General features: G+C 51.7%; 3 protein-coding genes across 5 annotated transcripts in view; 1 reads left to right on the forward strand and 2 right to left on the reverse strand.

Annotated features, from left to right (window-relative positions):
• The window catches only part of ankrd6b (ankyrin repeat domain 6b), a 35,398-nt gene extending 29,396 nt beyond the window's left edge, over positions 1-6,002 (forward strand). For both annotated transcript variants that reach the window (XM_036550047.1, XM_036550049.1), the window contains exons 9-16: positions 533-610; positions 1,082-1,186; positions 1,837-1,971; positions 2,174-2,350; positions 2,541-2,693; positions 3,034-3,147; positions 3,707-3,965; positions 4,395-6,002. In XM_036550047.1, the coding sequence (XP_036405940.1) occupies positions 533-610; positions 1,082-1,186; positions 1,837-1,971; positions 2,174-2,350; positions 2,541-2,693; positions 3,034-3,147; positions 3,707-3,965; positions 4,395-5,029 (1,656 nt within the window). In that variant the 3' untranslated portion in view covers positions 5,030-6,002. The remainder of the gene's footprint in view (positions 1-532; positions 611-1,081; positions 1,187-1,836; positions 1,972-2,173; positions 2,351-2,540; positions 2,694-3,033; positions 3,148-3,706; positions 3,966-4,394) is intronic.
• On the reverse strand, positions 6,002-8,263 carry lyrm2 (LYR motif containing 2). The gene is made up of 3 exons (XM_036550050.1): positions 8,123-8,263; positions 7,495-7,635; positions 6,002-7,115 (listed from the first exon to the last, which is right to left on the reverse strand). Exons 1-3 carry the CDS (start codon positions 8,165-8,167, stop codon positions 7,035-7,037), a joined length of 267 nt encoding a protein of 88 aa, XP_036405943.1. The 5' UTR covers positions 8,168-8,263; the 3' UTR covers positions 6,002-7,034.
• A 979-nt stretch (positions 8,264-9,242) lies between these two features.
• Positions 9,243-27,417, reverse strand: part of mdn1 (midasin AAA ATPase 1) — a 55,902-nt gene continuing 37,727 nt past the window's right edge. Inside the window, exons 65-102 of one of the 2 annotated variants that reach the window (XM_036550046.1) lie at positions 26,883-27,162; positions 26,150-26,388; positions 25,916-26,011; positions 25,366-25,460; positions 24,836-24,960; positions 24,270-24,422; positions 24,032-24,141; positions 23,724-23,797; positions 23,427-23,610; positions 22,890-23,043; positions 22,441-22,587; positions 21,991-22,117; positions 21,282-21,387; positions 20,823-20,938; positions 20,315-20,728; positions 19,739-19,971; positions 19,479-19,622; positions 19,002-19,180; positions 18,330-18,491; positions 17,788-17,925; positions 17,546-17,684; positions 17,120-17,301; positions 16,876-17,013; positions 16,550-16,685; positions 15,883-16,202; positions 15,205-15,363; positions 14,990-15,091; positions 14,690-14,894; positions 14,065-14,235; positions 13,540-13,709; positions 13,146-13,235; positions 12,631-12,746; positions 12,136-12,310; positions 11,806-11,879; positions 11,603-11,717; positions 11,164-11,230; positions 9,993-10,135; positions 9,243-9,690 (exon numbers count right to left, since the gene is read on the reverse strand). In XM_036550046.1, the coding sequence (XP_036405939.1) occupies positions 9,505-9,690; positions 9,993-10,135; positions 11,164-11,230; positions 11,603-11,717; positions 11,806-11,879; positions 12,136-12,310; positions 12,631-12,746; positions 13,146-13,235; positions 13,540-13,709; positions 14,065-14,235; positions 14,690-14,894; positions 14,990-15,091; positions 15,205-15,363; positions 15,883-16,202; positions 16,550-16,685; positions 16,876-17,013; positions 17,120-17,301; positions 17,546-17,684; positions 17,788-17,925; positions 18,330-18,491; positions 19,002-19,180; positions 19,479-19,622; positions 19,739-19,971; positions 20,315-20,728; positions 20,823-20,938; positions 21,282-21,387; positions 21,991-22,117; positions 22,441-22,587; positions 22,890-23,043; positions 23,427-23,610; positions 23,724-23,797; positions 24,032-24,141; positions 24,270-24,422; positions 24,836-24,960; positions 25,366-25,460; positions 25,916-26,011; positions 26,150-26,388; positions 26,883-27,162 (5,964 nt within the window). In that variant the 3' untranslated portion in view covers positions 9,243-9,504. Of the gene's footprint in view, positions 9,691-9,992; positions 10,136-11,163; positions 11,231-11,602; positions 11,718-11,805; positions 11,880-12,135; positions 12,311-12,630; positions 12,747-13,145; positions 13,236-13,539; positions 13,710-14,064; positions 14,236-14,689; positions 14,895-14,989; positions 15,092-15,204; positions 15,364-15,882; positions 16,203-16,549; positions 16,686-16,875; positions 17,014-17,119; positions 17,302-17,545; positions 17,685-17,787; positions 17,926-18,329; positions 18,492-19,001; positions 19,181-19,478; positions 19,623-19,738; positions 19,972-20,314; positions 20,729-20,822; positions 20,939-21,281; positions 21,388-21,990; positions 22,118-22,440; positions 22,588-22,889; positions 23,044-23,426; positions 23,611-23,723; positions 23,798-24,031; positions 24,142-24,269; positions 24,426-24,835; positions 24,961-25,365; positions 25,461-25,915; positions 26,012-26,149; positions 26,389-26,882; positions 27,163-27,417 lie in introns of both variants that reach the window. The other variant, XM_036550045.1, reaches the window with a different exon arrangement.

The raw sequence follows: 27,417 nt of genomic DNA on the forward strand, positions 1-27,417 counted from the left end.
ATACTTTTCTCTCATGCTTACAGTGTCAAACCTCACAGCTCTGTTATGCAGGCAGATTCTACCCCTCTGTGTACCACTAAGAGGGGACACAAAAACACTCATTTTTGCAAGTTCACGTTAAAAGATATTTGATGAACAAACAACAAAGTGGGGTTTAATGCTCTTTTAAGAGACATGCAAGGGTCAAACAGTGTCTGTGTGTGTGTCCAGATGTTGTTAAAGCCACCCGTGTGTGTGCATCACATGATTTTATGCAGGCTGGACAGTGTGTGGGTCCACACAATCTTGCTCATATGATTGTGTGTGTGTGTGTGTGTGTGTCAGATGGAAGTTCTGTCTTGCTCGAATGATTATGTGTTTTGTGTGTCAGATGGAGGCTCTTCTTTCTCGTATGATCATGTGTGTCTGTGTGTGTGTCAGATGGAAGGTCTGTCTTGCTTGTATGATTGTGTGTGTGTGTGTGTGTGTGTGTGTGTGTATCAGATGGAGATTCCTCTCTGGTATGATCTCATGTGTGTGTTCTTGGTTACAGGCTGGCCAGACTGCGCTGGACCAGGCCAGAGAGTACAACAACCCTGAGGTGGCCCTGCTCCTGGCCAAAGCCCCTCAGGTCAGCGTGGCACTCTGACTGCCCTTTCACACTGCTGTTATCCCCTGAATTTCCTTTTGTGTCACGCCATTACCATGGGAACACTTGGCTCCTGAGTGCAGCTGTGTGGACAGATGTGGAACTCGGCAGTAACGGAGGCCTGTGTCAATATTAGCCTCTCACTCTGAGCTGGAGCCAGTTCTCCGACACCACTCCAAATTTCTGCACCCCGTCGGCTGTCATTTCAGCAGGTCGCCAGTCAAAATAGCAGCAAGTAATAGCAGCTCTCAGGCCAGACAGGAAGATTCAAACTCAGTAACCAGCGAAGAAGAATAGCACTACCACACCTGCAGATACACAGCCGAAAGGGCCCGACTTCTTTTCGCAGCATTTTTGATCAGGCGTATCTCCTGGCACCACCTCTCAGCTGCAGGACCCCGTGGCCCGGGACCCCAGCTTGTGTCATGCTTTTATGTCTCTCTCTGGTGGCAGGTTCAGAGCTTCACCAGGGGCCGGAGCGTGAGGGAACGGAGAGACCGGTGGAGGGCGGAGGGCCGAGCGCAGTCTGTCCCCAGGGACGAAGTGCTGCCCGGCAAGGTGAGGCATGCCGCCTGCACCCAGAAACGCCACGGAGACTCGCTGCGACGGCTTTATGTCCTGCGCTGAGGTGTAACAGTCTGACAAAACTGCGCAGGTCCCTCACACTGCCAGAAAATAACAATAAACTATCATCGCTGGAAGAGTGTGATTTTTTTTTTTTTTTGCATGTACAAAGCATATTAATTATATCCTTGAATCTATAAAGCTAAATAAGAGGCAGAATTACAGGTGCTTGGTATTTTCAACCAAACTCTCTTGTTGAGTTTTATTTTACCAAACAGTTCTGACACTGAACTGTAGCTCTATGCTACAGCTATGACCTGCTTAACCTACACACTACTCTACGGGCTACTGGCCATAGAAACTGACAGAAAATGAAATAACAACATATTCAGATCAAATAAAGATAAGTGGACCTTCACTGCACATATTCAATCTTCATGAATGCACTGCATTTTTATCAGATTAAAAAGATGCTAAAAAAAGTCGAGTGATTACGGGTATCGGATTGGATTTGATATCAGGAGGACCAATCCATGCAGGGCTGCCTCAGATAGTGCCACTGAGAGCGGCTGGTGGTCACAGCTGATTCTGTTGCAGCTGCATTATTTAAACAGCATTAATGGGTGTAACGGCGCCCCCCGCAGGAGAGCGTCTCTGCGGCCGATGACACCCACAGCAGCGACCTCGCGGCCGTCCGCAAGCAGGAGGAGCGCATGAACGAGGCCCTAGAGAATGCGGTCAAGACCGGCACCAAGAAGAGCAAGAAGCTGAAGGAAAAGGTACGTGACAACCTCACACCAGGTGACCAGACAGTGGTGAGCACCCCGGTGACCAGAAGGTAACTACTGGAGTGATGTCAGTAACCCATGGAGTGATGTCAGTAACCCATGGAGTAATGTTATTAACTGCTGGAGTGACGTCATTAACTGCTGGAGTGACGTTATAATCCAATGCAGTGATGTTGTTTAACTGTCATTGCAGCCCTCGCTGTCAGACCCACTCTCCCAAAGAGAGACCAAGCGCAGCGATGCGGCTCAGAGGAAGAGGGGTAAACAGCAGAGCTCCGCCCCTCTGGCGCCCCCGCCCCCTCTTCCTCACAGCTACAAGGCCTACCAGCTGTACACCCTGTACCGCGGCAAGGACGGCAAGATCATGCAGGTGAGTGTGGACTGCGTGTGACAGCGCCATGTCTGTGGGGCACTGTGTGTGACAGTGTAGTGTGGGGCGTGTCTGTGGGACACTGTGTGTGACAGTGTAGCGTGGGGCGTGTCTGGGGGGCCCTGTGTGTGACAGTGTAGCGTGGGGCGTGTCAGTACGACCTCTCTCACACTTCCTCTCCTGTCCCCAGGCTCCTCTGAATGGCTGTCGCTGTGAGCCGCTGATCTGCAAGCTGGAGAACCAGCTGGAGGCCACCAAGGAGGAGATGCGGTCAGAGATCCAGACCGTCCAGGAGCGCATGAACAGCAAACTGGGGCAGCTGGACCGCAAGAGCAAACACCAGGTACGGTCCATAGAACCGCACGGTCTGTGGGTTCACTGCCCGCCTCAAACACAGCCCAAACAGCTCGGTCCATGGAACCGCACGGTCTGTGGGTTCACTGCCCGCCTCAAACACAGCCCAAACATCTTTGACACAGATGGCCAAACAGCTTCTCATCAGAGAAGCAGGTAAACCGCATGCACTATGTCTGACACTGATATATGTAAAATTTTCAGATTAAAATCTGAAAATATAGCTCTTCTTTGTTTGTGTGGTAGATTCATACAGTTTAACAAACAACAATGCTTTGAATCAGACTGATCGAATGAGCTATGAACCCATTATGTTATGGTGTGACCAGATCAAAGCGCTGGACAAGATGACTCTGGAGAGGGTGTCGGCGGAGAGGACCGAGTGCGTCCACCGAATCGACCAGAGAGCCATGCTGGAGCGTCTGGAGAGGGAGAAGAGACAGGTAACGCATGGACACACTGTCTCTCTCTCTCTCCATCTCTGCACTGGGCTTTGACTGACACATTACAGTCACTGGGTCATCTGTGTGCCACAGATCTACTTATAGCAACTGACAGCTTATGGTTTGTCATGATGACTAACCTGTACCTAATCCGATGGACAGGCGACATTGTACCGAACACATACTCAGACATACTCATAGAGTGCGCACTACACTGTCTACAGTGTTGGTATTAAGAGAACGACATTGAAATGTCCATACAAAGTCAATGGGGAGGCCGTGTAGCATAGTGGTAAGGAGCAGAACTCATAACCGAAAGGTTGCTGGTTTGATTCCCCCTGCTGGGGAACTGCTGTTGTACCCTTTGGCAAGGCACTTAACCCACAATTGCCTCAGTAAAAACATAGCTGCATAAATCAATAACATGTCAGAACTTTTTGCCTGTACTACTGCTATTGTAGGTCACTCTCGTGAGCTGTTCATTACAGCATTAGCAGTGAGGGCTGCCGAGTCAAACGCAGGTCTGTGCCTCTCCTGTCTGCTCCTGCTCCTCACACAGGCCTCCGTGGTAACCGACCTGAAAAACTGGTGCCTGTCCAAGATCCAGAACATGGAGGCGCGCCTGGCAGGGGAGAGCCGCACCCCCAGGCTGTGCCAGACCCCGTACGGCTCGGAGCAGGCGGCCGGGGCCGACCCAGACTGCATCGCTGTGCTGCCGCTGGCCCTCCCGGAGGGGGAGGGGGCGGGGCTACCAGAGGGACCCCTCACTGACGCCTCGGGACACCATTACTTTGTGGTTCAGGTGGACAGCTCTCCAGGTACGGGCACTGCGCAAAAGGCCAGAGCAAAGCAGTCCTTCTGGGACATTTCTCTCTCTCACACACACACACACACGCACGCACGCACACACGCACACACGCGCACACACACACGCGCACACACACACGCGCACACACACACGCGCACACACACACGCGCGCACACACACTCACACAATGGGCTCGAGCGTCTGTTGACAAGCACCACCACGGTTATGTAATCATTATATAATCACAAAACAAGGTAATTCTTCTCAGGTCAGGTCTGCGGTCAGGCAGTTAGCGTAGCCACTAAAATAGCATGTCCTCGGGGCAGTTTGTCCCCCCTCTCTGACGTCCCCAGCCCCGCCGCCAGCCTGCTGACCCTCACTCTGTGCTGTGTGTGATGTTGCTGGAACGCCGCATTTATTTCCTCTCTGTCCCCCGCAGATGACAGGCAGCACGTGCCCGAGCTCCCCGCCCCCACACCCATCAAGTCCCTGCCGCCGTCTCCGCTCGTGGTGCGTCCCAAAGAGCGGGCGCTGCCCTCTGCTGACCTCCGCAGGCTGGAGGTGGAACTGCAGGACATGGACCTGCTGGGAGCCAGGCAGGGTCGGAGTGGGGCGGGAAGCCGGGCCAGCAGCCTGTCCCCGGCCACTGAGCGCCGCTGCAGCAGGCTGGACCGGGACCGGGACCGTGAATGGGACCGGGACCGTGAACGGGACCGGGAGCGGGAGCGCGAGAGGGGCCGCGACAGGGACAGGCACAAAAAGCACTCCCAGGGCAGGACTAAGGGGCGGGGGAATGGGGCGCTGGAGCACGCCCGCACCCTGGAGGTGTTCAGCGACAGGGGCACGGCGGAGCCCTCCTTCGCGGCGGAGCGGGACCACATGCACGCGCTGGAGGTGACACAGTACTTCTTCGAGGCCGTGTCCACCCAGATGGAGCGCTGGTACGAGAGGAAGATCCAGGAGGCCCGCTGGCAGGCGGACCAACAGGCCCAACAGGACCGGGCCGCCCTGCTGGAGCGAATCGGCTGCCTGGAGGAGGAGCTGCGGCAGCTGAGGGCCAATGGGGATGGCTAGAGCGAGGGTGTGGTCACAGCCAGGGACCGCCTGCCACTGCCCTCTCTGCTGAACAGGAAGTACTCACTGTGTACAGGTTCTCTGGGAGTACGGTAAAGCCCAGGTCAAACGGGCAGCCGCTGTTTACAATCCCGTTACAATGCGGTCGTGACCAATCACCCCGGTCAGAAAGTATGTCTTCTGTGTGTGTCACATATCTGCAGCCATCATTGGGAAAATATGCACGCGTGGTCAAGCCGTGTGACAGAACAGTCGAAGATGGTTACCTTCGACATCCAATGCTCCATAGAGCATTAAAACTAACACTTTCACAAATAGTTCAAGCAAAACAAGACCATGGGAAAACTATCTGACACAAGCCCACTCAAGAACATGCCAAAATGAAACAGTATTTTTATTCGGTGTTATGTCCTACTTCAGATGACTCCCTGATAGCTTTCACATGCGGCTTCACCTCAACCACTCTTCTATAAGCTGTAACCTCACTCATTTCAAGTCTCTATCACAAGCTGTACAGTGGGTTTCAGCGGATGAAAATCTTCATTGTGGACCAGAGATAAAACACGATCTGTATCAGTCTTAAAAGCATGACTAATGTCAAGACGGGACACACCACAAATCTGCCATTCCCACACTTCCAGCTGCAGTTCATGGACAACGGCAGTGTGTTTTGTATCATTTGGCACCTTAAGTATTTTTACTAAATGTTTCTCAACTTCAGGTTTACTTAAGATTTGTATCTATACCTCCAGTTGTTGAAGTAAATAATTCACTGTGCATATCGCAAAACTGTTTTTTGCTTTGAGATTCCAAGATAAATTTGTTAAACTGAAGGAAACTCAAGCTTTTATAATATGAAAAAACCTGAATTGGCCACTGCTCCGTGTAAATACTTGTTTTTGTTGTTTTTGTGCAACAAAACAAACCTTGAAAGATGTGTAAATGCCACTGTGTATTAATGAATACAATGCATGCACAGATTCAGATGAATTCATATTTCCATTTAAGCTGGAATGCCTGCAGTATCCCTTCATAGCACAGCCCTCATCTGAGTATCTGTTAGTGTTAGCCACCGGTCAGCTCACGCAAACAGACGAAGTGGATAAGCTCTCACACAACAGTAGCTATTGGGTCAGGGTCGGTCACCACTTCAAAAAGCTTTGTTAATATTACATAACATTAAAAGAAAAGTATGGTTACATCCGATGTAGCTTTTGCCACAGTACTGTATTGGTTCATATTTCAACAGCTCTAACACTGAAGTCAGTGTACACACACCAGAGCCTGAGCACTGAATTCTGCACCATTTTGAAGAAACCATACTGCAATAAGCTATTTTACAAGATGCGTCTTAGCGTAGCTTCCAAACCCCTTCTCTGACATGGTCACCTATTCCAGAGAGAATTTCCGCATGGAGAAAGTGCAGGAGACCTGGAATCACAGGCTCATGCTACTAAATAATGTCACCTTAAAAGAAAGAGATTCTCTTTTTCACGTGCACATCATTGAAGGCCCCATGACGGCAGTCTCAGTTACTGGTTCAAATATTCCACATTCTGTGTACAAAATCAGCAGGTTTTGGTTGTAAAATATGTGTAATTTATTCTATTTAATAAGTCACCTCTTAATGGGTTTCCCCAGGATGTCTGCTAATAAAGTTTTTATTTTGAAAGACTCATTTTCAGTCACAGTGTGTCATTTCAAATGTGTCTGACAGACTGAAGAATCATGGGAGTATAAACTATGTCTTAGAGACTGCAACAGTGAATGCATTCCAAACTGAATGCTCATAGCTCCTGCAGACACACATTGCAGTGGAGTCTTGAGGATGCAGTGGATGGAAAAGTGGTCAGTACGATTCCAGAAAGTTCAGTCTTGTTTCAAACTTACAATACTCAGTCCTCAGTATATAAATATTCGTAGTTTTCCAGCCACTGCTCAGAATGTCACCGAGCCACTCACATAAAAAGAGAATACGGTTCTCAGTCCAGCTGTCGGAGCGCTGCTAGCTTTTGGCCAGGGCGAGCGATTTCTGTAGATCCTGCAGATGCATGTTTGCCTGAGTGACCATCATACGGATGGCGTCCTGTGGGAATAACGAGGAGACCTCAGAACACGGAATCACACGGAAATCCCCGAACAACCACACAAATCTTACATAAAGAAAACGTGTAACGTCAGTGGCCGAATTTCAATGTTAAAAAGCATGAATATATTAATTAGGCAGTTGGCAGGCACTTTTCATGCTGTTTTGTTAAATGAAAATTTACTTTGCACATCGGAAGTCGCTCTGAATGACACCGTCTGCTGAATTTCAAAACGTAACTGTAATGTAAATGCAACACACTTCCTATGAATGTCTGCATTATTCAGTACAATGCACACTGACAGCATTCTCCTGCATCACCAACTGGCTTAGCCACATCTGTGCATAAAGTAACAATCGGATCTCACTCGTTTTATACCTGATCAGTGGCACCTTTGTTTCTCTTGAACTCCTCCCTCGCCCAGTCCCGCAGGTATTTGCGATCCTGCTCGTTCGGCACCTGTCGTATCGTCCTCAGCATGGTCCTGTACAGACCCAGCACCTTCTGCCGCTGCAGAAACTGAAATCAGTGTATAACTTACATTAGCTGTTGCTCAAACCGTTGCTGCCTACATGTACAGTTAGCCAACTAGCTAAACTTAGATCGTATATTCTGAGAATTCTCCAGTAAAACGCGTACGACTACGTCTCTGTGTGACCAGCTAGTGATTTATGCACTACTATATTGTAGTTAGCAGAGTCAGTTTTCTGTACGTCTAAGATCAACACCTACACACCTAAGAGAGACCTAACATTAACATAGTAAGTTACGTTTGAACCTAGTCTGCTGGCTAACCCAATCCAGGCAAACGTGACCTGACGCCATCTGTTCTCCGAGCTAAATCAGCTAGCAAAGCTAACTAACTACGCCGTAATGTTAGTGATTCAACAAAAGCTAAAGGCAGTGACAATCCTTACACATTAGGTACTCAGCTGGGTAGATCACTTATAAAATAAGTACCCCGGTCGTTCATGTCTTTAGTGATTCGCTCAGCCTGTAAAGTTACCTGTTTGAGACTTAACGTTACCGGGGGTAACCTTGTCACAGACATCTGAAACAACTTCTTTAATTAACCGTAAAATAAATACACGTTTACGGGGTAGTCAACTCGTTACCCAACTTACTGGCTGGCTAGCTAGCTAGCTAGAAAACATTCTACGAAGGATGTTTGACATTGCATAGGACTACCGGCAAACACCACAGATTCGTGTAAAAGTGCATAAAATCACATTGCGCCCTCTTGTGGAGTGGAGTGGAAAAGCAGATATGGGACGGGAGAACGTAAAATTATCACAAAGGAGACATCACTTTTGAAAACGGACCAAAAAAAGGAATTTATTCTAACCATATTTATAATTTCATTACATGAGGGTTTATGGGTATATATTTCACAAATGTGTATGGAGAAAATAACCGTGCTGAGCTGCTGTATCCTTTTCAGTGTTGTTCACAGACATACATATATTCACAATACAAAGGCTTCCTCCCACAATCCATCCTTCAAAAAAAAAAAATAATGGTGCACATTAATATTCAATATTTTCCATGGATGAAGTCTAAAAGTGAACTATTAATACTTCGTCTCCTGATCTAGCACAAGAGTGTCAGTTTGGAGCAAGTATAGATTTTCCCTCAAAGTAAAATGAATGGTGGGGAAAAACTGCATACGACCAGAAGATTCTCAGATTATAATGAATGTTGAATAGTCACTTTTATTAAAGGCACGTTTTCCGGATCTGATTAAACGGATCAGGGCCACAGCATCATGCACACCTGACACGCAAACATGATGCAGTTTGTAAATAGTTGTGCAAAACAACATAATTCAAAACTAAATTGAACCAAAAAAAAGAAAACCTTCTGAAATTAGAAAGAAACAGTGATTCCATCTGCTGGCAGTTCATCTCTGTTCACCTTCAGATGGAACGTGTGCGTGACATGGTAGCTATTTGACATTTTAAAAACATCTGCTACATGGTAGAAATACTGCAGGGCCAGAGCAGCCCCCCCCCCCCCCCCCCGACTCTAGGGGCTGCGTTTCAGCTCTGAGATGACATCACATTGAATGGATCACATTTTTTCACTCTGTTCAGACGTGCAAGGATAAGCATGGGTTGGTTTTCGTGTTTTTTTTTTTTTAAACACTAAACATGACTCATGAACGGAACAGGAATCCCTCTCTCCCTCAGCCTCGTTTTACAAAGATGAAGAGGACAGAAGAGGACAATTGTTATCAGTTTCTAAAGTCGAGGGAGAGAATAACTCCAGGTTAAAAAGGCACATGTACAGCGAGCGGCCGATGTGTCCCAGAAGCCTCTGCGTTCGGAGGACTAGCAGCAGAGTGATGCTGTGCGGGTCCGTGCTCCCCCGCCCAGGGTGGGGGGGGGTCTACTGGTCGGCTGCCGTGACGAGCTCGAACCACTGCCTCAGAGCGTCGCTCAAGGTCTCGGGCAGGGCGTTGACGTCCCGCAGGATGATGTAGAAGGGGAAGGGGAATTCCTCCATGTAGGAGCGGATCTCGGGCATCTCTCCCGGGCCCTTGAAGATGGGAACTTTGATGTCCAGGATGGAGTCCTGCAGGACAAAATGACAATGACATATGGGACATCTCTCATATGGGACCTTTACCTGTACATCCAACTGGGGAAATCAGCAGTGATGAATCCAAGAACCACATTGCTTTGGTTGTCTGATACAATTAAATAAAAGCACCAGAAAAAATGTGCCAATTTAAAAATATTACTCTTCACAGGTTCTTTACTGTTGTAAAGAAAACAGTTGAACAGATATGAACTGCAAGGTGCACACATACTAAGTCTTACATCAAAACAATGCATAGACAAAAGAGTATCCAGGTGTGCCGGGTGTGTTCTCACCCTTGAATTGGGGTTGTCGAGCACCACAAAGATGACGAAGACGTTGGCGCTTCGGGCGGCCTGTACGGCGGCCATGACTCTCTCCTTCCCCTCCAGGAAGAGTCCCCTGCCGTCCGACACGATCAGCAACAACTGGGCTGTTTCTGTGGATGACGAAGGGAAAATAAAGCGGGTTAGGGGACTGCAGGGAGAGCGACCGCAGGAAGAGAGACCGCAGGGAGAGGGACCTCAGGGAGAGCGACCGCAGGGAGAGGGACCTCAGGGAGAGGGACCGCAGGGAGAGGGACCTCAGGGAGAGAGACCGCAGGGAGAGGGACCTCAGGGAGAGAGACCGCAGGGAGAGGGACCTCAGGGAGAGAGACCGCAGGGAGAGGGACTGCAGGGAGGGAGGCCGCAGGGAGAGCGACCTCAGGGAGAGAGACCGCAGGGACAGAGACCGCAGGGACAGAGACCGCAGGGACAGAGACCGCAGGGAGAGGGACTGCAGGGAGAGAGACCGCAGGGAGAGAGACCGCAGGGAGAGGGACCGCAGGGAGAGGGACCGCAGGGAGAGCGACCGCAGGGAGAGGGACCTCAGGGAGAGCGACCGCAGGGAGAGGGACCGCAGGGAGAGAGACCGCAGGGAGAGAGACCGCAGGGAGAGGGACCGCAGGGAGAGGGACCGCAGGGAGAGGGACCTCAGGGAGAGGGACCGCAGGGAGAGGGACCGCAGGGAGAGGGACCGCAGGGAGAGAGACTGCAGGGAGAGGGACCTCAGGGAGGGAGACCACAGGGAGAAACCACAGACGGACCGAGAACTGAGCCCTGACAGACCTACACTGAGCCAGTCGACCTGTGCTTCCACAATGAGGTTGTATTCCTGTGCCCTGGTTCACTATCCCTGCCGCAGTGCACTCGCTATGAATGGGGACCACTGTTCCCTCCCCTCCCTCCCTTCCCCCCTGCCGTCTCACAAATACCAAACAAACAAGGCTGTGGTGTACCTGGCAGAGCAAGGGCAAAGCTCCCCTGAGTAAACACCGGCTAACACAATGCAGTCGGGCTGCAGGCAGTCCTGCTGTGCGGGCACGCAGACGCCAGCGCCAGTGCCTGTGGGATGTGTTAGCTCCGCGCTGCTAGCTGACGTGTGACTCCTCCCCCCCCCCCCTTCCCGAGACGTTGCCCGGCTCACCTGCGGTGCTGGAGCCAGGGGGCTGCTGCCGGGCAGCGACAAACATGCTGGCCGAGCTCTCCAAAAACTGCGAGACAGGAAGAGAAAACTACAGCTGTTGCACTGCATTTAAGGTGGTATTGAGGAGCTGGGATTTGCAACAAGAGAAATTCAGTCACGAATTCAAGCCCCAGCAGGTGCACGCCTGGTGCACCCTTAAGTAAGGCAGGCATACTGAATTCATTCAGAGTGTAGCCAGCTGTATAAATGCATGATTATATGTAAACTAGCTGTGTAAATGACCCTGGGTATGAAAACAAATTACATTCAAATGTTTGCAATAATATGTCATTCACTTATCAAGCAAGATCAGTTCAAGAACATGAAATAAATGTGAGGATGTACATGAAGTTCTACAACATTTTATAGAAAAAATAGGTAAAAAAAAAACTGATCTCACTTGAGCTATTCTGGTCTTCTTCTGCTGGAACTGACACAACCTCAGTATCCTGGCTCCTGATTGGTCGTTGAACTGCTGGTGGAAGGGGTGAAGCAGCTGCACCGTCTCTCCGAAGCTGAAGAAAAGAAGCCCCACCCCCTGTTAGCTCCTTCTCCACCGACGACGTTACCTGTACACCCATCATCTGACCATCTGAAACTTACCTGCACACGGATACCTGCCCCACCTCCAGAAGAGTGAGAGCGTTGACGATCACGGACAGGGACTCAAACGCTAGCTGTTCCACACAGGAAACAGAAGAGACAGAGGTGAGACCATCCATCCACACTGACTGCATCTTCCCATAATGCATTTCAACACTATCTCTTGGAGCTCTCCAGCTGCTCATTTCAGACTCCAGTAGATAGTTCACATTTGACCGAATGCAGATAATTTCAACGAACACTCTGAAAACAGGAAAGAATTTACTATATACCATTTTGACTGAAGAGATTTAAGCTTCTGTTTTTATTTGCCTCTGAAAAAGCGAATACCTGTTTGGAATGGTTGTCGATCATGCTGGAGGAGTCGTCCACGGCCAGGCAGATCTGGTAGTCTCGCTTGCTGGGCTTGGTCCTCCTCAGCCAGATCTTATCCTTGCGGAACTGGCTGGCGATGTAGGGAATGACCTTCCGCATGTTCAGCCGCTTCCCGGTGCGGAAATCGCCTCTGGAAATGAAGAAAAAAGTGAACGACTGGATCTGAGCGCTAGCCCCTAAAACCCAAAGCTAAACCCCCAAGCCTAACCCCCTAAAACATGTTTCACCACTGACACAGCCCTGTTACACAAATAACTATAAATATTGATCTGCAAAACTTTTTTGGGATGGGGACGTCTGAAGCCATCACTTAAAGTCAATAAGCACAGACACCAGTGTCATCGACATGGGACTCTCATCATGTGACAGAATGTGTGTCTGGGTGGGAGGTGTGGGGGCCTGGGTGGGAGGTGGGGGGGAGGGGGTGGGTGCGGGGACATCAGCGCTCACTTGAGCTTGGCGGCCTGCGTGGGCTCCAGGACGAGGCGGAGCTGCTCACACAGCTGCTGGGACAGAGAGGACGTCAGCAGCTGGTACTGCTGCCACATGGCCGCCGCCGCGCCCTCCTGGGGACAGAGAGGGACAGGGAGGGGGGAGAGAGAGAGGGAGGGGGGCAGAGGGACAAGGGTCACTGCTGCACGAGTGCATATGGGGGGCCAGTCAGTCCCCACCATGCTCTCACTCACTCTGAAACTCGCTTCTGTCATCAGTGGATGAGTGGAAGCAGATACATGACATTACTTTGCAGATTCTCTTATCCAGGGTGTATTACATACAGTAGGTTATAATTTTATCCATTTATACAGCTGGATATTTACGGAAGCAGTTGTGGGGTAAGCTCCTTGCGTAAGGGTACAGCAGCAGTGTCCCAGCAGCACCCTTTCAGTTATGAGCCCTGCTCTTTACCACTACACCACACTGCTGCTGGAGTAAAATTCCCTGTAATACTGATGAGAGTGCAGTACCTCCTCCTGCGCTCCAGGGGTCTGTCTCTGCCACGCGTCCAGCTGCTGCTCCAGCTCCCTCCGCAGCTCCTCCGGGTCTCTCACTGCAGGCTGAAACAGACACTGCCCTGTTACAACATCCTCATCCTGACATCAATCGGGAAACTGCCACTGCTGTGAGTGTGCGTGCGTGTGTGTGTGTGTGTGTGTGTGAGAGTGTGTGTGAGTGCGTGTGTGAGTGTGTGCGTGTGTGTGTGCGTGTGTGTGTGAGTGCGTGTGAGTGTGTGTGTGTGTGCGTGCGTGCGTGTGTGTGCGTGTCTCATCGCTGTGCCCTCTGTGTGTCTCTGCGAGTCTGGTATGGCTCTCACGGCGTTACGATGGCAGGGTGTTAGCAGGTGTGCTGCTGGAGGATCACCTGCAGTGTGTCCATGAGCAGCTCTGGGATCGTATGGACAGTGGACTCCCAGATCCGCTCAGGTCTGTCCTCGTCTCTGAGACCCCGACTGCTCTCTGACCTCTCCTCCTCTTCCTCATCCTCCTCTTCATCACCCTGTCTCTGTGGCTCCAGCTCCCCACTCTCCAGGCCTGGAGAACAGAGAGAGTGTGAGGCACCATGCTTTCACACACACACGGACACGCACACGCACGTGCACGCGCACGCGCACACACGCACACACACACACGCACGCGTCTCTCAGCAGTGATGGAGTAGCGCTTACCTCTGCGTTTGGATTTGGTGGAGTCCAGCTGCACACACACACACACACACACACACACACACACACACACACACACACACACGCGTCTCTCAGCAGTGATGGAGTAGTGCTTACCTCTGCGTTTGGATTTGGTGGAGTCCAGCTGCACGCACACACACACACACACACACACACACACACACACACAGGCACACTCACACGTCTCTCTGCAGTATCGCTACCTCTGCGTTTGGATTTGGTGGAGTCCAGCTGCTCTGGCTGCAGCTCCTGGGTGTCGGCAGCCTGCAGCTCCTCCTCCTGATCCTCGGTGTGCATGGCAACGTCCTCTTCCTCGTCCTCATCTTCCTCCTGCTCCCCCCCAGCAGGTCTCTGTTGCTCCGCACTGGCAGCATCTGACAACAGCGGATACAGAGGCTTAACACAGTGCTCAGCACCTGTGTTCAGGACATGCTACGAAAGGGCTCTTAGATTACTACACACTGTAATGTGGTGGTGTAGCAAGTGTAGTGTAGTGTAGTATAATATAGGGGTAAGGAGCAGGGCTCATAACCGAAAGGTTGTTGGTTTGATTCCCCGCTAGGGCACTGCTGTTGTATCCTTGACCAAGATCCGTAACCCACAATTGCCTTAATAAATACCCAGCTGTATAAGTGTGTTACATGTAAAAATGGCAAGCCAATGTAAGTCACTCTGGATAAGACTATCTGCTAAACGACAATAATGTGAGGTAATGTAATGATCGTAACAACAGTGAATGATAAAATACAACACCGGAGCAAACACATCCTGAAGCAGACATCAGGCCACATGACAGCAGGACCTGGCAGCCCGCTCTGCGGGACTCACCGTAGGTCTGTGTGTCGTAGCGCTCCTCGCCCTGGCGGATGTGCTCGTACAGGTCGGCCCGCTGCGGGTCGTGCGGCTGGCTGCGCTCCTGCTGCTCCTGCTGCGTCTCCCTGCTCTCCAGCGTGCGCAGACGCTTGCTCACCCTCTCGTTGTGGTCGCCCGTCGAGCGCTCGTTATCCGCCCGGCCGGGCTTCCGCTTGAAGCTCTGAAACGACCCGGGCGACGGGTGAGTGGGTCACCGACTGCACCCACCTTGTCGGCCGATCCGCCGTTCCCACGGTAACCCCCGCCGGCGCTTACCTGCGTCTTGCTCTGGGTCTGTTTCTGCAGGGAGACCCGCGCCGTCAGCTTGGACTCGTGCCCCTCCGACTGGCTGGCATCCGCCGCCCCGCTGCCGTGCTCCTGGGTGACACATGGAGCAGAGACTGTCATCACATGGCCTTACCAAACACACCCAGTGCAGTGGCACAGAGTGTGGAGCAGGAGGTGAGCGGTATACGCGTGCGGTGCGGCACCTCCTTGGCCTGGTCCCTCTCGGAGGCGGCCCCGGCCAGCTCCACCGCCATGTCGCTTTGCACGTTCTCCTCCCCCGTCTGCCCGTCCGCATCGTGCTCCTTCCTGTCCGCAGGCTCCGGCTGCTCTTCATCCTCTCCCGCGCCCTCCTCATCCTCCTCCTGAAGGGTAAGGAGGATCAGTCACACAGGACAGGGTACCAGCCTCTTTCCTTTACTTTACATTACATTCATGCATTACATTACATTCATGTATTACATTACATTCTGTACATTACGTCTTTCCTGAATTCATTTCACAATGCGACAACTAGCGGGAACTCAAAGAACAACTAGAGCTGCTCCTTTATGGATTTAAGATTCTTCCTGAGCAGCGGCAATAGAGTTATAAACGCACTGGCCTTACTCTTGCTGTTCTGTGAGAGGCATTTGGGCAGCAGTGTGGTGTAGTGGTGAGGAGCAGGGCTCATAACCAAAAAGTTGCAGGCTCAAGTCCCCGCTGGGGCACTGCTGTTGTACCCTCAAGCAAGGTACTTAACCCACAATTGCCTCAGCAAATATTCAACTATATAAATGCATAAAACTGTCAGTCGCTCTGGATAAGAGAGTGTGCTAAATGAGGATAATGTAGTGGAATGTCTTTGTCTGGGCACAGGCACACAGCATGGACACAGGGCACACCTTGGGCTGCTGGCCTTGGTCAGCAGGGATGGCTTTATCCTCCTCTTTGCCTGCCTCGTGTCCCTGCTCCCTCTCCTCCTCGGCTGGCTCCTCTTTCTCCGCGCTCTCGTCTGCGTCTGACTGCTTGTCCTCCTCCTTCCCGTCCTCCTCCCCCTCCTCCTTCGTCTTCTCCTCCTCCTGGCCCTGATCCTCCGCTTGGCCCTCCTGCTGCTCCTCTGCCATCTCCTCCGCTCCTTCTCCGTTTTCCTCTCCTTCCTTCTCTGATTCCTCTTTCTCCTCCACCTCCATGGGCTTCTCCTCGATGTCGAACGGATTGTCCTCTGAAACAAACAGAAGGTTTCTGTTCTGTTCTGCAGGTCACACAGTTACTTTGTTAGACACACCCGCCACAGCACTACTACTCCGCCACTTCTTTCCCCAGTCCTCCCACAGAGCTCACACTCCTTCCTCCTGATCCCAGATCACTCCTTATCTTCCTGTCAACCTTCTTGATCCCCTGTCCCCCCCATCTTCTTCCTCACTCCACACCCCCCCTCACTCATCAGCTGCCTCTCCCTCCTGCTGCTGGCTTTCTTTCTCCCCTTGTTATTCTGCTCCCTCTCTCCCCCCTTGTACCCGTACTCCCTCTCCTGTCTCTCTCCTCTCTCCCATATCTCCACTCCCTCACCTTCTCCTTCCTCTTCCCCAGCCTGCTCATCCTCCTGGTCCAGGTTCAGTTCCTCTGGCAGGTCCATGGCCTCGGGGTCGGGCTTCCTGTCCTGCTGGCCGTGGTACGGGTCCACTTCATTCTCATCAAACTCCCTCTATATGGCACACACACACACAGTCGACACACTGCTCAAACACATATCTAAAATACAATATATAAGACTTGAAATGGCCACAGCTTCTTTTCCTGAAGCAGACACACAAAGTAACACAAGGTATGGAGTGAAATTTCTGCACTTCCACTTTCAATATATCCCAGCCCAGAGGGGGCACAAGACTCTGTACCTCATCGATTTGCTCATGAATTTTCTCCTTCCCCTCCTCCTCTGTCTGCCCCTCGTCTTTATCCTGCTTCTTCTTGTCATCTTTGTTGGAGTCTCCCGCGTTCAGGTTGTCGTCCTTGGCCACCAGCTCGGACTCCCCCTGCAACAGTAGCCACGCGTCACGAATCCCCACAGTGCAATGGTGCCTGCAGTGCGGTACGTAAACGGCACGCCCTGATTCTAGTCCAAACGGCATTCAGTGATACCTCGTCCATTCCCTGGCCAGACTCTTCCTCTCTGTCGCTGCCGTCGAGGTCATCATCCTCATCCTCATCGTCCCCCCACATCCTCTCATCCAGCGTCTCGGTCTGACCCTCGCCCAGGTCACCCATCCTCTTGTCCAGCTCCTCCTCTTCCTCTTTGTCAGACTCTTCGTCATCATCCTCGCCTGTGAACGTGTTGGACATGGGACATTAAGCCACGGTAACCAGGCTACACACAGACACACAGCTGCCTTTAGCTTTACGGGCTAACCAGGCCACACACAGACACGCAGCTGACTTTAGCGTTACGGGCTAACCAGGCTACACACAGACACACAGCTGCCTTTAGCGTTACGGGCTAACCAGGCTACACACAGACACACAGCTGCCTTTAGCGTTACGGGCTAACCAGGCTAGACACAGACTAACCTGGCTCTTGGTCGTTGGCGTCGTGCATCTTCCCATCAAAGTCCTCGGACATCTCGATAGCGTTGTCCTCCTCCTTGATGTCTCTCTTGTCCTCCTCCTCCTCCTTCTTCTCCTGTCCTTCCTGGAAGGTGTCCTCCACCTGTGAGAGAAGAAACGGTCAGTTTAGCGACAGCCTCAGGATTCAGGGATCTGCGTTTTCCGGGTTACTCGCAGGCGTCTCTCTGAGAGTGCGTCTGACTCACCTGCTCCTCGTTCTCGATCTTGTCGCTGACGTCCTTGCTGCCCTCGCCCTCCCCGATCCCGCCCCCCTCGTAGTCGTGGAACTGCGTGGCCCCCTCCCCGTCACCGCCCTCCATCAGGTCCTGAGGCAGGCAAAAGCCCTGCAACAGGAAACAGGAAGTGGGACACTGTCAGGGGATCCTACTGGCTGCGGAGGGGTAACACTGTCACAGACACCACAAAAGCTCTGATGCTTCTTCCCATGAGGGCATACTCACGGAGACTATGAAAAGAACCTTTCTGGAACAGGCAATATGGAAGCAACACAACTGAAGACATGATGACTATGCTGGCGACAGAGCAATACAAAAGCTCCTCCAGCTAAGGCCTGTATCCCGTTTCCCAATAATTGCTTTGAGAGAAAATGTGAGCAGTTTTCCCCTTTCTTGATCCTCTAAAAAGCCGCAGTTTTCCCACCCCTGGTGCCCCTGTCTCCCTCTGTGAGCAGAGCGCTGAACAGGTGAGAGTGTGAGCAGTGGAAGTGCGGACGCTACAGGTGCGCTACCTTCTGGGCCAGCTCAGTGAAGATGCTGGCCAGGACGGACAGCAGCTTCCCGGTGCTCCTGTGGGCCCCCAGCGACACGGCCAGGTAGTAGCGCGCCAGCTCCGAGTACACCTCCAGCATGGGCTGCAGACGCACCAGCAACCTGCAGGCCACGCCCAGCTCCTGCACACAGCGTGCAGCGCAACATCAGAACAACGTCGAGGTAACATTAAGGTAACATTAAGGCAACATCAGCGACAAGGGCAACATCAGAACAACGTCGAGGTAACGTTAAGGTAACATTAAGGCAACATCAGCGACAAAGCAACATCAGAACAACATCGAGGTAACGTTAAAGCAGTGTTTCTCAACCCTCTCCTGGAGGGCCCCCTGCCCTGCATGTTTTAGATCTCTCCCTGCTCCAACACAGCTGATTCAAATGATCAGTTTGTTATTCAGCAGCTTCAGGAGTTCGTTACGAGTTGATCATTTGAATCAGCTGTGTTGGAGCAGGGAGAGACCTAAAACATGCAGGGCAGGGGGCCTCCAGGAGAGGGCTGAGAAACACCGCGTTAAAGTAACACTAGGGTGTCAGGATTAGAGGACAGGTAGGGCAATGTCATGGCAACGTCAGTGTGGAGAAATGAGCCTTGGCTCTATATTTTTTTGGCTCTGTGGGGCGTGGCTCCGTACCCGCAGCTGCTGAGGAGTGCAGGTCTCTCTGTGCACTCGGAGACGCTCCAGGAGCTGCTCCACCGACCCGCTGACCTCCTGCAGCGAGAGGGATGACACCTCCGCACTCAGCTCCTCCTCCAGCAGCTTGGTCAGGTGACCCGTCTTCAACAGGTCCTCCGCAGGCCCCTCTCCTTCTTCTGCATCAGACAGGAGAGAGAAATCACTCACTGCTCTGTACCCACAGAGAGGAGATGGAGAGGGCTGTGTGCTCTGGTACAGAGAGGAGATGGACAGGGCTGTGTGCTCTTTTACAGAGAGGAGATGGAGAGGGCTGTGTGCTCTTTTACAGAGAGGAGATAGAGAGGGCTGTGTGCTCTGGTGTAGAGAGGAGATGGAGAGGGCTGTGTGCTCTGGTACAGAGAGGAGATGTACAGGACTGTGTGCTCTGGTACAGAGGAGATGGAGAGGTGACCCTGCCGTCTCTGTGCTCCCCACCTGTCTTTGCCTCCCGGGGCTGCTCCTGCTCTTCCTCCTCCACCCCCTCCCTCCTCTTCACCAGGCTCTGCACCGCACACAGCACGCTGTTGATGGTCTTCTCCAGCTGATCCGAGAACTCCGAGGAGAACGCCCGCGGCACACCTGAGAGGAGGAGGAGGAAACAGGAAGTGGCGCGTGTGAGACTCCCGCCGGAATCACGCCCACCTGTCACTCAAAGACAAAGGGGGAGGAGCCAAAGAGGAGGCCCCGCCTCTCACCAGCGTGGGCATGGCCCAGGGAGAGCAGCTGTGTCTTCCAGGTGGTGAACTCGGTCAGGCTGGCCTCCACCTCGCCCCGGGCGTACTGCAGGCTGCGGGCGATGGCAGGCACCGCCCGGGAGCCCCCCGCTCCCTCAGGCAGGGCGGGGCAGAACTGCTGCTCCACCCCGGGCATCAGGGCGGCCACGGCGCCGAGGCGGTCCAGCCCCGAGCTGCACACCCTGAAGTGGGTCCTACAGAGAGGAAGGAAGGCCTCAGTCAGTGGGGGAACAAGAGCTGAGCGCTGCCAGCCACCCAGGGTAACCGCCCGGGCCACAGCTGCAATACTTCCATCAAGAACAGAATGGATTGCAGTTCTATGTTTAATAATGCACTTGTATGATCTATGGCTCAATTAATGATGAATAAATAAACGATCACCTCGCTTATCATGGAATAAATGAGAATCCTCCGTATGTTCACACAGAAGAACACACAGGAGATTATTGTTTATTTCTGAACCATAACCAAGAAGAGCAGAGTAATTTCACTAATCCAGATGGATTCTCTGCCCCAGGTCGTGTCTTCTCAGCTCACCAGGTCTGCAGCGTCCTCCCTCTGGACTCTGAGGCCAGCTGGTCCAGCTCCGCCTTCAGCTCCCGGGTTTGGGCCATCATCCCCGCCACCCTGTGGGTGAGCTGGGTCCAGGCCGGGTCGCCCCGCCTCATCCGGCCCGCGGGGGACTGGCACTGCACGTCCAGGGGGGAGGGGTGTGTGAGGGTGGGGTCGCCCCGCCCGGCCTCGCCCTCGGCCCCGCCCTCCGGGGCGGTCCTCTCGGGACAGCTCTGCAGCAGCCAGGACAGCTGCTCCAGGACCACGGTGCACTGCACCGCCAGCGTTCTCGCCCTCTCTGTCCACGCCTGCAGGGCCTCCTGAGGGGGGAGAGCCCCGCCCCCCTCCCCGCCCTCGCCCAGCTGGGCCTGGACGTCCCGGACGCAGCGGATTATCCTCCTGTTTTTGGGGGAATATGAGGAGAGAGCAGTGTGAGGCAGGCTCCGGGGTAGAGTTAGCTGGTGATTGGTGTGAGGGCACAACAGAGCTGTACCTCAGCTGGATCCACTGCTCCGTCAGCCGGGCCAGACGCCTCCTCTGCCTCAAAAGCAGCTTCAGCAGGTGGGAGGAAAAGCCCCTGCAGCGCTCCATATTACCCAGGCCCAGCTCCTGCAACACCACACACTTACAGCGCTCACTATCATATACACTTAAACACAAGGCTCGCCCCCGCACTACAACACGCAGCTCCTGCAACACCACACACTTACAGCTCTCACTGTCATATACACTTAAACACAAGGCTCGCCCCTGCACTACAACACCACACACTTACAGCTCTCACTGTCATATACACTTAAACACAAGGCTCGCCCCCGCACTACAACACCACACACTTACAGCTCTCACTATCATATACACTTAAACACAAGGCTCACCCCCGCACTACAACACGCAGCTCTCGCATTAGCTCACACACAGGTCCAAACCCTGTCACCCCACGACCCCTCACCTTAGCAGCACCCTGCAGTGCCGTCTGCAGAGCGGTCCGGCGGGCCCAGGACCTGTAGAAGTACTTCTGACACCCGTCCCACGCAGCGGACATCTCAGAGAAGAGCCTGCAGCCATCACACCACAGACACAGTCAAGAGCCTCCTCTAACCAAGCCAGACCACACCAAAACTTTAAGCATTCCCACTCAAATCATATTTATGTTTTCCATGAATTTGCAACAAGGACTTTCAGAGACTACTTTTAATGCGGTGATAGTTAATTTTTGCTAAACTAGGCTACAAGATAGAACTGTGCGAGAAATACTTTCTGTGGAGATACATTCCATACTGTATGACTAATAATTTTCATTTTCAAAAATATGTTTGTGAACTGCCTTACCAGGAAATACCAGTCACTGATAACTGAAATGTACAAGCCAATGAACTAGCAATGCCAGCACACTGACTAATTAGACTGGACAGCATATGACATCAAGCTAATGTGTTAGAATGATGGATGTATCTCATTCACTGTTAAAAAATTAACCTTTTTTTTTTTTAGATTTGGCCAAATATTCCTTGTGATTTTTGACCAATTTCCAAAACTTCTTCATGAGTTTCCAGGACAAAACCATTTTCAGAGAGGAGCCTGAGAGCCCTGAGAATCGGTTCTGAGCATCGTGCGTGTATCGCTCTGTATGTGGTCATGATGCCAAACTCCGCTCTTACGCGCTTTCGGCCCCTTCCTCAGCTCTGACCGCTGACAGGGCGGTGGACAGCTCCAGCGGCTGCAGGCACAGGGTCTCCTCAGGGGCAGACGTCCTGCTCCAGGTCAGGCCTTTCTTGTATGAGAGGCCTGCGGGAGAACCACCACCACAGCACAGTTACACAGCAGCACTGTTACACAGGCCTCACAGGCTGACCCAATCGTCACCAAGCCTGCAGAAACACTACCTGCTAAGACCATGCAACAGCTAGACAGTTAATGTGGCCAGACCTCCATGACTAGACCTTTTCCATTTGCTTTAAGATTCAGTCATTTCAACTTTGAACCCTTGTGGTTAATACGTAATTTGGAAGAAAAGAACTGCAGCCATGAGATCTTCCTGAAGTGATGTGATCAAGGCTCTTTGGTGAAGATCTGTGTGAGAAGAGGTCAGAGGTCGTGTGAAGACTCACCGATCTGTGCCAGCATCTTGAAGAGGTCAGAGAGGGCACGCTGCTTCTGCTGGAGAATGTGCTTGACCTCTGACCTCTGCTTCTCCTTCTCAGCTGACTGGTCAACGCTGAGACTCTGGAGTTCCCTCACATTTGTGATGATTTCAGCTGGGGAAAGGAATGAGTCAGACTGAATCAGTATGAATGAATCAGATGAATACAGTTCCAATTTTCATCCGTACATCTTTGACTAACACTACTACTGTACTATAAATACAAAAATAAATAAAATTAGATAGTGTTGCAAGTCACAAAAATGCACTTTCATAGCGCTGTTTGTTTTTTCCTCCTTTTTTAACAGTACTCATTTTGGTTTGTTCTTTTATTAGCCAGGAAGCCCTCTGAGTTTACGACAGGCACTAAAGTCATGACTCAAGACTCAGCCCTGTGACAGCGTCTTTCTTTCTGACCTGTGAACTGATCCAGGTCCTCTGAGAGCTCGGGCAGCGGACTCTTCTTCACCAGCTGCACGCACATCTTCCTCATCCTCCGCGTGAGGAAGGACAGCCGGCCCTGCAGGGATGCAGGCTCCAGCCCGGACGGCACCTCCTCTGGGTCGTCCACCTGACACACACAGGAACCAACATCACCACCGCACTGCCTAGAGCGGACCGCCCAGGGTGGAGCTGGGCGTAGGCCTGGGACCGCCCTCTGAGGCCTCTTCAGCAAGCTACGATTTACACTTTTACATTCAGTCATTTAGCAAATGCTCTTATCTGCAGCGACTAACAAAAGTGCATATAAGAATGTTAGCCTAACAGCAGACATGTCACTAAGTCAAAAGTGTCACAATCTGACATTAGGAGTCAATACATAGCCTGTCATATTCTGTTCAATGCCACTGTAGGTGAAAAGTACTGTTCCAATCTGTTTTATCTTGTTTATCATTCACTTCAGTGATCTCTGGCACATGGTTTTGGCACGCTTTTTCCGCTTGTTCGTAGTACCTGCAGGTCTCTGCTCCTCCCAGGGAGGGCGCTCTTGAGCGCGCGGTGCACCCTGTGGAGGGGCGTCTCCTCTGGGCTGGGGTCCACGCTGTCCAGGCTGGCACTGCTGCCCTGCTCCACCAGGCTAGGGGCGCAGGGGGTGCTGAGGGCCGCCTCGAACTTCTTCACAAACTTAAAGAGGGTTCTGACAGAGACAGGAAGGAACAGTGAAGGAGGGGACAGCGCTGGGTGTGGGGGGAGACTCGCCATTCCTCTGCCATTCAGGGGTTTTTATCTCCCTTCCCCAGGACAACTCACCGGTGGGTCTTTTCAACCGACTGCTTTATGGACCAGAAACTGACGTCGTTCCAGCGGGAGATTTTCACAAAGTCCTGTGAGCGAGACGCAAAAGATCAGCCTCAGCAGACTGCAGCAGACAGGAGAGAGACTTGCTTCGACGGTTTTTAGTAAGAGCGATTCTGTTCTTTTAAAAACAGCTCATGCTTGGGAAATGTTAGGTACACCCAGCAACAGACACATGCGTTTGCAAGTGTACAACTTCAGTGAAAAACGCTCTCGTGTATCACCAGAGCTGGAGCATCTCTTTTACGTTCCCTTAACGTTACCTTGAGCTCTTTCTCGATGGGCTGCCGTAGTTGGCCGATTTTGGTCTGGATCGTCTCTGAGAACTGGGAGTAGTACTTGTACAGATTCCACAAGAGGCTGCAGAGAGGAGCTGTGGAGGAAAGAAACCACTTAGAATACACTTAGGACTGAGATATCTGTGATAGTTTTCTAGACTATAAAGATAACAATACTCCACTCGCTGTGCAGGGACAGGCAGGAAGTGATGTCGGAGCGCACCTTGGCCTTGCTGTGCGGGCATGAGCAGCAGGTGGCAGTGGAAGGTGAGGAGCATGCTCAGACGGGTGTGGAATTCTCCCAGCGTGGAACCTTCCATGAAGGCCTGCAGTGTGGAGGACACAGAGGACAAGCCCTGGCCCTCCTCATCGCCCCCTGCTGGAGAGAGCAGGTACTGCTTTTACACATAAAATCCAAATCAATGACTTCACCAGCAAACATATTGCTCATTTAATATGCTTTAGTGAATAAATACTTATACCTGCATGATAATAAATCTTCACATTCAGATATTCATATAAATCATTTTACTTTTCATAAAATCATAACACAATTTGATAATATATTCAAAGGGCATCTTTTCTGTAATGAAGGAAGAAAACCCTGATGACCTGCAATTGCATGGTTTGTCATAGTTAAGCCCTCAAGGACCATTATCAAGAGATACTATTTATTCCTTTACTGACCTGTGGAAAATGTAACTGAAAATATAACGAATGCAATTCAATAAGTTATCTACTTTTTCCATGTAACTCCACATTAACTGAATTAATCAAACAGGGGATTGCCTGTAGTGTTGTCTGAACCGTGCTCCTGTAGGTGTCTCTCGATGAGCTGGTAGATGGAGAACCAGTGTTTGGTGGATCTCTCCGTGTGCCGTTTCAGGGCATTGTCCAGACTGCTGGACCAGCAGCTGCAGGAGAGAGAGCAAATCAACGGTTACTGAGGTGAACGGTGAGTGAGAATGATTACCCTGTGCATATCGCAATGACTGCCTGTCTTTCTTAACGATTTATTCTCTGTCATTGCATCACTTATTTCATTCATTCACTTCCATGAACCTTAACCCTAAACCATAACTTCTCATTTTTGTCTGTAATATATTATGTGAAAAACTCTATGCATCTGTAAGAGAGCTGCATGATGCAAGACTGAAAATGACTAATTCCAAGTCACCAACTTGTCATCAAAGTCCAACCTTCCGAAGAACTTGCATAAGCTTGTGTGTGATGGTGACACAGCTACAGTTAATGCCAAACAAAACACATTTTTAAAAAATGAGCAGAGCCACTGCACACTCCCTGGCCCCGCCTCTTACTTGAGCTCCAGCTTGCGCCATTGGATAATGAGCTGAGTGACAGGTTCCAGCTCCTTCCTCAGAGACACAGCCCGGCTGGCGTTGTTCTCCCAGTCCTGGGGTGACACAGAGGGGAACGGTCAGAGGCGTGGCTGAGAGAGAGGTGAGTGCTACACAGGTGGGTGGTGAGGTGAGGGCGGGAGACGGTGGCCACGGGGAACTGAAATTGGGGTGTGCGAGTGGGAGAGCAGGGTGCATAGAACAGGGGAAAAGTGTGTTTGTGTACGAGAGAGAGAGACAGAGAGAGATCTGAGAGGAGAGAGAGAGACAGAGAGAGATCTGAGAGGAGAGAGAGAGAGACAGAGAGAGATCTGAGAGGAGAGAGAGAGAGACAGAGAGAGATCTGAGAGGAGAGAGAGACAGAGAGAGATCTGAGAGGAGAGAGAGAGAGACAGAGAGAGATCTGAGAGGAGAGAGAGACAGAGAGAGATCTGAGAGGAGAGGGTGCGGTGTGGCGTGTGGTGGGTAAGAGCGAACAGCAGCAGGCCAGAGTAACGACCTGAGGCCTCACCTGTGCTTTACTCAGCAGGATCTCCAGGCCGTTGAGGAACTTTGCCAGAGGGCTGGCCAGACTGAAGGACAGGATTCTCTCCATCACCACTGTCAGCTGCAACACAGGACACACACACAGGGCTTTACAAACACACACACACACACACACACACACACACACACACACACAGTCTCTCTCTCTCTCTCTCTCTCTCTCTCTCTCACACGCACACTGACGTCACGTGCCACTCACCTGCATGAGGGCGGGGTGCTCAGGCCACTCCTCCAGCCGCCGCCGCACGGCCGCGCCCAGCTGCTCCAGCACGGGCAGGCAGTGCCGCGCCTCGCTCATGTTGGGGTGCTGGTAGAAGTCGTAGGGCCCCTCAGCCTGCAGGCGCAGGCCGTCCTGCCCCCCCGCCCCCCGAACCGTGTTCTGCAGGAGGGTGCTGAGGAGCAGCTGAGTGCCAGCCAGCTGCAGGTCCATCTCTGAGTCTGAGGGGAAGAGGGGACATGCAGCCCTCACAGCGTTAGGCCTTCCAGCTCCAACAATCAGAAATTAATTTTTAATTAAATGAATAATTAATCGAAAAATCATTCTTTCATTTATCTGATTGATAAAAACCCTTTGATTTGTTTGGATTGACTGGATTGGAATTGGTTGACAAAATATACATAACATTACATTATTATTATTGTCATTTGCTGATACTCTTATCCAGATGACGTACATAAGTTACAATTTTATCCGTTTATACAGCAGGATATTTACTGAGGCAATTGCGGGTTAAGTACTTTGCCAAAGGGTATAGCAGCAGCGCCCCAGCGGGGCTCTCCTTACCACTGTGCTACACTGCTGCCCCACATCGATTTGCTATTCTAGGATTCTAAAGTCACCCCAATGACTCTCACTGTCATGCTAATGACAGAAGAACAGAGAAAGAACAGAACAGAAATAGAAAACAGAAAAGAACAGAACAGAAAAGTACCCATCAGATGATAGAAGCGGGCCATCACCGGAGCCGTTATCTGATAGGACGAGACCAGGGCGCTGATGTGGTCTTTGCTGTGATTGGCCGGCGTGCTGCTCTGGTACCACAGCGATTGGGAGAAGCTCAGGCAGAGCCGCTGGTGGACCTGCACCACGGTGTGCATGCAGGCGGCGGACAGGAAGCCGCCCTCTCCCGCCTCGGCCTCCACTTCCTGCTCCGCCTCCGCCGCTGCCGCCGGCTGCTCCAGGCTAGGCTGGGAGGTGATGTCAGCAAAGTCCTGGGAGCAGAGAGAGGGACAGAGACCAACAGTGTTGCATTAGGGAATAGGGGGTGATAATGATACACATCACCTCATTTAAATAAAAGTGTCTTGCGTTTAGGAGTGTCATACTATGGTAATGGGGCCGGGGCTCAGGTATAACAGTACCTTGTCATACCTGAGTACCAGAGATTTACTGTGGTTGTACTAGGGTGTAGAGGAGTTCCCTGGTCCTTCTAAAGTGTTCGACAGACTCGTACTGTGGTGACGGTG

The sequence above is a fragment of the Megalops cyprinoides genome, chromosome 17 (genome assembly GCF_013368585.1).
Source record: "Megalops cyprinoides isolate fMegCyp1 chromosome 17, fMegCyp1.pri, whole genome shotgun sequence".
In the NCBI taxonomy this organism is placed as follows: Eukaryota; Metazoa; Chordata; class Actinopteri; order Elopiformes; family Megalopidae; genus Megalops; species Megalops cyprinoides.